The sequence below is a fragment of the Mesocricetus auratus genome, unplaced genomic scaffold (genome assembly GCF_017639785.1).
Source record: "Mesocricetus auratus isolate SY011 unplaced genomic scaffold, BCM_Maur_2.0 Super-Scaffold_100007, whole genome shotgun sequence".
In the NCBI taxonomy this organism is placed as follows: Eukaryota; Metazoa; Chordata; class Mammalia; order Rodentia; family Cricetidae; genus Mesocricetus; species Mesocricetus auratus.
This window is the reverse complement of record NW_024429191.1, coordinates 29,084,360-29,095,515: the sequence shown is the minus strand read 5'-3', so window position 1 is coordinate 29,095,515 and position 11,156 is coordinate 29,084,360. Positions and strand designations below refer to the sequence as shown.

Here is an 11,156-nt window from a genome sequence, read left to right as displayed (position 1 = left end):
CTGGGCTGGTTTAACCCCCAGAAACAGCTGACCTGACAAAGGTTAACTCTTGAATCCCAGGCTGATGGGACTGATCAAGAACCCCTGAATGTGAGTGTCAATGAGGAGGCCTAGGTAATCTATTGAGCCTTGGGCAGCAGATCAGTGCCCATCCCGAGTACTTTGGACTCCCACCCAACAATGTGAGGTGCACTCTCACCCTGAACTTTTGGGGAAGGGTCTAAGCCCTGCCCTATATGAAATGACAGACTATGGACACCCCCATGGAGGGCTTTACCCTCCCTGGGGAAATGAGGGGTAATGGGGGGGTTGGGGGGAGGGCACGGGAGGAGGGGAGGGAAAGGGAGAGGGACCTGGAACTGACTTGTGAATCAACCTTGTTTCTTATCTAAATTTAAACTGAAAAATAAATTTAAAAAATAAAGAAAGAAAGAAAGAAAAAAAACCTAACCCTTAAGGCACATGGAATTATCCCAGTGGAAATTCTTTATTAGCCAGTCAGTGACTACAATGGGTGTTTGGATCCCATCATAGCCGTGAGAATTTCTCAGGATGAGTTTTTAAGCACAAAACCCATCATGTTCTGGGTTGGCATACTTGAAGTAACAAGATCAGTTAGCCAGACGTGGAACTACAGAAGCTAAAATAGAAACTTATTACATTGTGAGAATTTTCCAGAATTGTATCGATGTTGATGGGATCAGGTCTTTGTTTTTATTTGGGTGGTGGTACCGTCTATGTGCTGAGTTTTACATCCTGAATGGTGCTTCCATCATTGAGTGAGTTGTGGTAAGATCTGGGGTCCTGCTACAGAGAGAATCTGAGTTGAATTCCTAACACCCACAACGGGTGGCTCATAACCACCCATAACTCCATCTCCAAGAGATCCAAATTCACCTTCTGGCCTCAGGTACCAGGCCATAACATGTACATACATATACAGATACATACAAACATATAGAAATGAAGATAAAACAAACCTTTATAAACAAACAAAAGTAGACAGAAATTGAAGAATATACCCAATCCCATCTTTAAGCCTTTGCATACACACAGACACACACACACACACACACACACACGCATGAGTACTTGCACAAACACATGTGTGCCCACGTATCTAGGAACATTCATACATGCACATATACACCATAGGTACCACACACTGAAGTATTTCACCGAAGTATTTTATTTGCTTTTCTTTGAAATCATAGAATTTATACGCATGTAAAACTCAACATTGGGTTGACCATGATTACACCAACTCCCTCATTGAACACCGTGCACACAGAATAATTCATCTATCAAAGAATTACATACATGTGAAGTATGCAATTCAGAATAGAGTTAAGGGGGTATAGCTCAGACTGCAGAATAGAGTTAATTAATATTCTTTTAAAATAATTTACTTATTTAATGTTATTTGGTGGGTATAGGTGTTTTGCCTGTATATTTGTTTGTGTGCCATGTGTGTACAATGCCAGCAGAGATCAGAAGAGGGCATCGAACTCACTAGAATTAGAGTTACAGATGGCTGGGAGTTGCCATGTGGGTACTGACAATCAAACCCAGGTAGACTGGAAGAGCAGCCAGTGCTCTCAACTTTTGTCATCTTTCCAGACGTAGCAATAGTCTTTAACTGTCAGTTCACAGATTCAAGGCATGAGGAAGCCGCCAGGTGGAGCTGTGACCATTGTTTCAACCTCTGGTAGACACTTCTCTTTGGGGGCTCAGGCCTGAGAAACGACTCTACAGAGATAAGAAAGAACACACGAGAAGGGCTTAGCTAATAAGATGTGCACCACTCTCTCCACTTACATTGACTTTGTATCCTGTGACTCTGGGGGATTCGTTTATTAGATCTTTTGGTGAATTTTAAAAGCTTTACCTATAGAAAGTTGTATCATCTTCCCACAGTAACAATTTGGCTTATGTGCTTTAACTTATTTCTCTTGCTTGATTGGTCTCACTAAGATCTCTAGTACTGACCGGGTTGGGTTAAAAGTTGTAAAAGGAGCCATCATTGACTTAGGGAGTCTACTCCACATGGAGGGATGCTCTCTCAGTCTGGACACATGGGAGAGGGCCTAGACCTGCCCGGGATGATATGACAGACTTTGGAGATCCTCTATGGAGGGCCTCACCCTCCCTGGGGAGGAGAAGGGGGATGGGGGGAGGGTTTGGGGAGCTTGGCGGGGTGCGGGGGAGGAGGGGAGGGAGAGTGAGTTGAGATTGACAGGTGAAGCAAGCTTGTTTCTAATTTAAATTAAAAAAGGACTCATCGTTGTCTTGGTTTAGATCTCAGAGATGAAAGTTTCAGTTGTTTTCCTATTCAGTACTTAATATGTATGACTTTATTACATTGTGCTGCATTTCTGTAGCTGATTTATTCACAGATGTTGTCTTAGAGAACTGGCGAATTTTTATCAAAATTTTTTCTAACCATTGAGATTATCATGTTTTTTATTTTAAATTTTTGGATTGAAAATAGATTCTTTTGTCATACAATAAATCCCAACCACAGTTTCTCTTCCCTCCACTATTCACTGCTCCCCTTCTCGCTCCTCTCTCCCCCAGATCCACTCCCCTTCCATTTCCCTTCAGAAAAGAGCAGTCCTCCAAGAAGAAACAACCAAAATTGACAAAAAGTATGATAAGACAAGGCAAAAGCCCTCATATCCAGGCTGGACAAGACAACTCAATACAGAGATCATCATTTTGTTGTTGTTGTTTGTTATGTTGGCGTGCGTCATTGTATCGATTGGTGTGTATTGACGCTTTCTTGTATTTGGGGGAATAACATTTTGCCATGGTGAATAGACATTTTAATCTATCATTGGATTTGATTGCTGATATTGTATTGAAAATGTTTACACATATATTCACTGGGGATATTGGCCTGTGGTTTTTGTTTTTGTTTGTGTGTGCTTATCTAGTTTTGCTATCAGGATAATTCTGGCCTTACAGAATGAATCTGGAAGAATTTTTTGCTTTTCATTTTTTTCTGGAATAATCAAGAAAATTTCGATAGTGCTTTGTTAAAAGTTTGGTAGTATTCAACAGCGGAATAATCTGGTACTGGGTATTTCTTTGGTGAGATATTTTAGAATTACTTATTTGATCTTGTTTCTGCTGAAGCTTTACATTTCTTTATGATTCAGTCTTGCTAAGCTGATTGTATCCAAGAACTTGTCCATTTTGTATATGTCATCGAACTCATTGGTTTCCGGTTTCTCAGAGAGATTTCCAGAGGTCTCTTGATCAGTCTTATCTTTCTTTTTGTTCTAGTCAAGGTGTCTTCATTAGTGTTCCTATTGCTATGAAGAGACACCATGACCGTGGTAACTCTTACAAAGGAAAAAACTTTTAATTGGGGAGGCTTAAAGTTCAGAGGGGGCTTACAGTCGGTTATCATCATGGTGGGGGTCATGGCGGCATGCAGGTAGACACTGTACTGGCTATATCTTGATCAGAAGGCAACAGGAAGTGGTCTGTGACACTGAGAAAAACTTAAGAAAAGGAGACCTCAAAGCCTGCCCCCACAGTAACATATTTCCTTCAATAAGACCACACCTATTTCAACAAAGCCACACCTCCTAATAGTACTGCTTCCTATGAGCTTACGGGGGCCAAGTACATTCAAACTGCCACACGAGTGTTTGTTCTTTTTTAACAGCCAGTTTTACATTTTGTTGATTATTACTATATATGCATGATCATATATAAGACAAATGTATATATGTATGTATATACACACACACATATTTGTCTAAGATTGGCTTAATTCTCTTCGTATGGTTCATTTTCTTCTACAAATGATATGGCTTTGCTTTTTGTGGTAAAAGTCATTTAGCCACTGTCATAAATGAGAAGTCCATGGATACCCAAGGGTTAGAGGTTTCTATGGAGATGGCATCTGCATCCCATAAGACATAAATTGAAAAAGCAATGGCTGTATGTGCCCAGCTCTACCAAATGTTTCACTGGGATTATGCTATCTTTAAATGATCATCTTTTTTTTTACTGAATGCCAATTACAAGAGTAATGCATTAGTCACAAATTTTTAGTTTTCCTTTGTCTACCAAGTATGTGTATATGTCATAATTGTTTAAACAGTGTGAAAGGATGCAAGAGAAAGCATTTGTTTCATACATATGGTTAGTGATTATCTTGGGCTAAAGAGGTGTAATGGTATGGAAGGCTGAGTAGTAGCTAAGGAAGTAGGATAGAAAATATAATAAGCCAAGTTCAAATGCTGACTCTTCTTTTAATGCTTAGCTAACTTGAAGTAAGTCATGCAAAAATTATTTAAACATTAGTGCCATAATAATAAAAAACTAATGCAGTCGGGGGGGTATATCTATTTAAAATGTTGAGGTATTAAGTATAACAATGTAGTATATTCTTCAGCATGGATTCTTGACACAAAAATTCAAGAAATGGGAACAATGATCACATACATTTGCTTTATATAAAGAAAAAACATGCACACTCATGGAAAAATGTTCAAAATTAGGAAGAATACAGAACACAGGTCAGAACAGAACAAGGGGAATTTGTGATACACTTTCCACTCACATTTAGTTTCCCTTCCAACTTTCCAAGCCCACTCCTTTACTATCAAAATTTCACTCTTAAGGCTGTCTGGACAGCTCAGCGACACTGATTTTCTAGCATGGTGACTCACTAGTTTTGACAGCCAAGACCTTGGGAAAAAGTGTGATGAGGAGGACAATCCTTTCTCAGAAAAAGAATTATAAAATACAATGATATGGGTTGCATTAAGGTTACAAAAAGTGTCTTAGGTTCATAACACAGATAAGTAACTCAAAATCTTTGAATCTTAGTTTAATCGAGAATTACTAGAGATTATATTTGTTTCTCATAATTATTTAAATAGAAATATTTTCAAGAGTATGTAAGTAGTGATTGCTATTAGAATTAAGATTTTTATCCAACCTGAAAGTTATTAAAATTTCAAAGCCTATTTACAAGGATATCTGTACTTTGATCTGAAACCATTGTTTAAGTACATGAAAAGAAACAGCTGTGGTAGAATCCACTGTCTCCATCCCTCCTCCCTACACTAACTCTCCACTCTTTACATTCACTAGTGTCACTCTCTTTTACTCTTTCTTTTTGTTATACCACTTTCACAATGCTTATTGTTTTAATAATCATTTCTATTCTTTTCTCTCTTCAATGGAAGTACCTTCACCATGGCAGCAAACAAACCCGTGGCCCATCTGAGAAGATTTAGATGGTGTTTCTCCAATTTTGTTATTTTCCTTAAGTATTGGTGAAATGACATTACGTCTAAAACTCTATCGTGATGATGTATTTCTAACCAGTCTCCTTTTTTCTCTCTATTAACAGTGGGCACTAAAAAACTAGAAAGGCAGGGGTGACTTGAGAACCTAAACCCTGAAGTATGAGAAGATGCAGCCAAGTACTTAAAAAACCAGTGGTGAACAGTGTTCTATACGTATGTGCAAAGTGCCATCTACATAACATATGATTGAAATCATTTGCTTTGGAAAAGGGGTATCACATTAAATTAAGCCTTCCCTCATAACCAGAAATTCCTAGATGCCTGTAGAAAACAGATCATCTTCTCACACATTCTTGTGCAATGTTTGAGATAAATCAGCTTTTTTATGACTTTTTTACTTTTAAATTTAAATTAGAAACAAGATTGCTTCACCTGTCAATCCCAGGTCCCTCTCCCTCTCCCTTCCCCCTCCCATGCCCTCCCACCAAACCCTCCATCTCTCCTCTCCCAATCCCCACTCCTTTCCCCAGGGAAGGTGAGGCCCTCCATGGGGGATATCCATAGTCTGTCATTTCATCCCAGGCAGGGCCTAGGCCCTCCCCCAAGAGTCCAGGCTGAGAGAGCATCTCTCATTGTGCGATGGGCACCCAAAGTCCATTTGTATGCCAGGAACAAATACTGATCTACTACCCGAGGCCCCATAGATTGCCTAGACCTCCTCACTGACACCCACATTCAGGGGGTCTGGTTCAGTTGACCCCCTTTTTAAAAGGACTATAGACACTAACAGAGAGAAGCTAAAGAGATCTTGACTTTCAACTCCAAAAGAAAAAAGCAACAATTTTTTGAGGCTTGCTGAAGGTTATTTCTTATTCAGCAAACACAGATGGACTTAAGGACATGAGACCTACCACAGAAAGTTGCAGTGGCCCTATTTTCTCCCCCTACCCTGAGTCTGTGCCTCTCCCTAGCACCTTCCAGAGAGCCCCCTTCACATCCTTGTTCCTCAGGGTATAAATCAGAGGGTTGAGCATAGGGGTGATGATAGTATAGAAAAGAGCAACAAACTTCCCCTCACTCTCAGAATAGCTGCCCTTGGGCTGTAAGTATGTGTAGATGGCTGAGCCGTAAAACAGAGAAACCACCAGGAGGTGGGACCCACATGTCCCAAAAGCTTTTCTGCGTCCAGTCATTGACTTGATCTTCAGCACTGCCCTGGAAATCTGTGCATAGGATCCAAGAATTAGTGCTGCAGGGAAAACCAAAATGATAGCTCTGGCCACAAACATCTTGGCCTCTGTCCCTCCAGTGTCCTCACAGGCCAACTTCAGGAGAACAGGCATCTCACAGAAGAAGTGATTCAGTTGATGGCCACACAGTGGCATCGCCATCATGAGGCCTGTTTGAATCAGAGAGTTCAAGAAGCCTCCTACCCATGAAGCAATAGCCAGTGTCTGGCAGAGAAGGGGGTGCATGATGGTTGTGTAGTGCAGGGGACGACACACAGCAGCATAGCGGTCAAAGGCCATCACCACCAGGAGCACACACTCAGTGGAGCCCAAAGCAAGAGATATGAGCAGCTGGGCCACACACCCTCCATAGCTGATGGTCCTGTCAAGTCCATGGAGGTTGATCAGGAGCTGGGGCACAGTGCTGGTGGTGTAGCAGAGGTCCAGGAAGGAGAGGTGGGAGAGGAAGAAGTACATGGGAGTGTGTAATCGAAGGTCCATTCGGGACAGAGCAATGATGGCAGTGTTGCCAAAGAGAGTTAAGGAGTAGAAAATTGAAATAAAGACAAAAAGAATGAGTTCCAGCTGAGGCCAATCTGAGAAACCCACCAAAATGAAGCTACCTCCTAAACTATCATTGAAACTGTCCATAGCCTTTTATGTGCACAAACATCAGGGGGCAATTTATGCTCACTACAAAGAACATGTATCTAAAAAACATTCCCAGCATTCCCTAACTTTTCCTAAACGAGGTACTTTGATTTTCATCTTACTGCTCAGTTCCATCTACCGAGTAGTCCTTTTCTTATTAGTATAGGGATAAGTGCATTAGGATGACAGGGCGTTTGTTTGAACGTTAGTCCTGTTGACTGTGTGTTCCAGAACTTTAGACAAGTTTGTCAATCCTTGAATCTGAAAGTGTGGGTGATGTCTTGCCTCCCTAATAGGACTGACATTTGGATCCTTTTGCACTAACCTGGAAACTGCATTTGAAAACTGAATGCAGAACTAGCGTTCATCTTGGTGGTAGAGAATTTGGTTTTGATTCCAAGACCTTCTAAAGTCAAGCAAAACAAATGAAAATTATTGACTGTGCAAAAATGCACATAGTGCTCTATGGTCTTCTCTTTTGCCCTCTGTAGTCTATGAGGCACAGTGTTTCTGCCTATTAAGACTCTGCTCTAACCAGGCTGAGACCACATGTTTGTCTCCGCTTGCATATCTGTGACCTTCTACTCAGTGTAAATGGTCAGTGCACCAATCTGGGAAGCCACTCATACACTGCCATCTGATGTGAAAGATTAAGAAGAATGGAACTCTATCCTTTTAAGGGGATGTTATTTATAACAAATTTGTTTCACTTTATGAGTCATTATGCTTGGGGTATACAGTACCTTTTCAATCACCTTATCAATCCACCTTTGGGTTTCCCAAGAGGAGTTGTTCTCATCTCTCAAACCCAAAGTTCTTTGCATCAATATTTTCAAGAATCTGTTGTATTCTATGACAATCTTTCACATCTCTTTGTTCCTCAAAACCTCAGAGTTCCTGGGTGCCAAACAACACAGTGAGTTTTAAAAGACATGTCTTCCCTTAAGCATATTAACATTACTAGCATTGACAAGTACTAAATACCGTTACGTTCATCGAGGGCATGTAGAAGATGTTAAATACCTTTCTTGTGTGTGAAACATTTGATTTGCTCTTCAAGTCCCATGAAATATTCCTTCAGGAAACCTAAGAATTAACCATGAACACACTTTAATGAATTATGAAAGTGGGATATCCATAAAACTGCTTGCATTTAAAGGTTAATATTAGTTGTGGTAAAAATACAAAAGTATATGAAAAAGTTTATCACAAAGAAAGAAATAAGTGGTTAACAGAAATTTCAACCCTGTTTAATATGGGAAAGTACGGAAACTTCATATTGCCTTCTCATTAAATATGCATTAGGTCAGTGATGGCACCATGCTGGAGCAGTGCTGCAAGGAATGCATTTGAGTATCACACTAGTGCCCTTTTGGAAAAGACAGAGAAAATGTGAATTATAAAGACAAAGTATTAATATACGTATGTTTCTTTAACCAGTACATGCAAGATAGTTTTTGATGGGGATTGAGTACTTCTACATTCTTAAATTATGAAGGATGTGTCATTTTAACTTTTAACACTGGTGTGTCCTACCAATATTCTTTAAAGATCATCCAACTGGATCTGTTGGATTTATTTATCATTGTACCCTCATCTCATAGTACAGCATTTGGATGGATGTAAGTCTTTCAGTGAAAATGGTTGGGTGAATTAATGAATATGTTCCACACCCTGGTACTGCATACGATACACCTAAATATCTCAGACATGTTTATTTTCTGTGCAATAATAAGAATCAACACTGTTCTGTTCTTAATTAGTGATATGCTAGATGCTTGTCATTCATGGTGTATATTTCAATCTCAATTATATTCATACTGTCATGTAGACATTCTTAACATACCTACAACTCAACAAAATATCAGAAGAATTATTATATGAAAATTCCTAAAATCCCAATCCCCAAAGATTTTAACACAGTGTAACCAAGAGCTATCTGACATTAAGTGGCTACTACAGTCTATAAAACAATACTGAACAGGCAAAATTTAAACTGAGCTTCAGAACCTCAGCTGGGCACATACAGAACTGAGAAGACTGTTTGCCAATAATTTATTTTAAAAGTAGACCAGAAAGTGACCAAGGAGTACAATGGCTAAAGACTCAGTGTGAGGAAGTAGTGCTCACTTGACTATTGGATATTTAACAAATGCAAACTAAGATCTGATTTTAAAAATGATGGTATAGAACCTTTTAAAAAACGGTTTGGGAGGAAGCTCAAAGGTAATTTCATGTGCAGATTCTCAAATCACTTGCTACATGAAGCCCTGGGCTTTCATCATCCACAGCACACTGCTTTGCTACCCTCTCCACGGATCGTTTCCCACGTATGTCTTCATGGGCTTCTTTCTTTGACACATTGATTTATCTCGTCAACTATTTTCTGGAAAATGTCTTTAGTCTTCCACTTTCCTATGAATCCAATTATGAAAAATGCAAGTTTTTGTAGTCTCCCTAACAAAATCAGATTAGGAAATTAACCTTATCCAGATTTTAAATTTTAGTACCCTGCATGATGGCAGATGCATTAGAGTGCTTGATCTACTCCTGAGCCTGCAGGCTCAGATTATTCCAGTTTTGAGCAGGTCCTTAGGCATCAACAACTGCCGTTGTTTCAGTGTAGACAGCAGGGTGTAGTGGTAGCCCTACTTCTTTGGAATCTGCTCTTTGTATCTGGAATCTAATATGCAATGAGACTCAACTATACTGACTGTAAGCTAAATTTTCTGCTGCCTCGGCTCCCCTGTATTGACGTTCATCTGCCACATGGAGATTCACGTCTGCTTGTGGGTCACTTCTCTGGGAGAATGGGTCTGCCATTCTATTCCTCAGGGCTCTGCAGAGAATGGCCTGATCTTCACAGCAACAGCTACCATGAAGTTTAATTCTAAGTATCTTCTGAAACTGATGCTACTGACTGTCTGTGTCCAGCCTATCACTTAGGTACCACTTTTTGTAGTTATGACAACTTCTCATCTCTCACAGAGCATTCCTCTACTCTTTTCTGGGCTGAGAAGTGGAGGTCAGCCTTGTTGTATCCATACTGGGAAGTCACAAAATGAAACTATCTGGGAAGCCTTTTCTATCTTTCAGAATGAGATTCAAGTTTCTTCAATATGAACTCAGTGCGTGGCTGCTGGCAGGTCCTTCACATTATTTAGAGTTCTGAATCTCACAGCCCAGGCAAAGATACGACTCTGGTTGCACTAGTTTAAGGGATTGAGCAGTGCTGAGGCTTCCTGTGGGAGTCCAGTGCCTGTGGATGAGAGGTGGGAAACACATGGATAATGGATTTCATTCAATCAAAACATGTCCAAATATAAAAGAAAATAGTGCCACTAGCACAGGTCGGTTGTCTCTGTGGTTTTCCCCATCATGGTCTTGACCCCCTCTTGTTCATATGATCCGTCCTCCCTCTCTTCAACTGAACTCCAGGAGCTCAGCCCAGTGCTTGGCTGTGGGTCACTGCACCTGCTTCCATCAGTTACTGGATGAAGGCTCTATGTAAAAGTTTATTTCTTGTACCAAGTCTTTGGGCCACACAAAGCACTTTTGATGTTTGTGTTTTGTTTCTAACTGTAGAAAAGTCGATGATGGCCTGAGGTTAGCTTTCTGTGTGTTTGTGTGCCTTTAGTGTGTGCATGGGCCAGTGTATCTGTGCATAATCTCAGTAATTAATTTCTTGGTCAGGACTGGTGCACATGTTATCTAATCCTTCATGCTAGTCCACTAATTTAATATTGTCAGACTGCAGTGTAACCCTATTCAAACCATTACAAGCTGGTCCACTAATTTAATATTGTCAGACTGCCATGTAACCCTATTAAAACCATTACATTTCATTTTCTGTGTGGGCAAGGGGTGGGGATTTCACAAGAATTCATTCCTAATTATCATCACTGTGAACTGTGAATTTTAAAATCTAATGTAAGTTCACTTCTTCTTCCTATTATGCCACACAGGAAACTTTCTCATTAGTGTCTGGTATATGAATTCACTA

The 11,156-nt window shown here is 40.1% G+C and overlaps 1 protein-coding gene across 1 annotated transcript; it reads right to left on the bottom strand.

Moving 5' to 3' along the window:
• Positions 1 to 6,217: 6,217 nt before the first annotated feature.
• Positions 6,218 to 7,153, bottom strand: LOC101834180 (olfactory receptor 10-like). Its single transcript, XM_040747978.1, has one exon. It carries the CDS (start codon positions 7,151 to 7,153, stop codon positions 6,218 to 6,220), a length of 936 nt encoding a protein of 311 aa, XP_040603912.1.
• Positions 7,154 to 11,156: the final 4,003 nt, after the last annotated feature.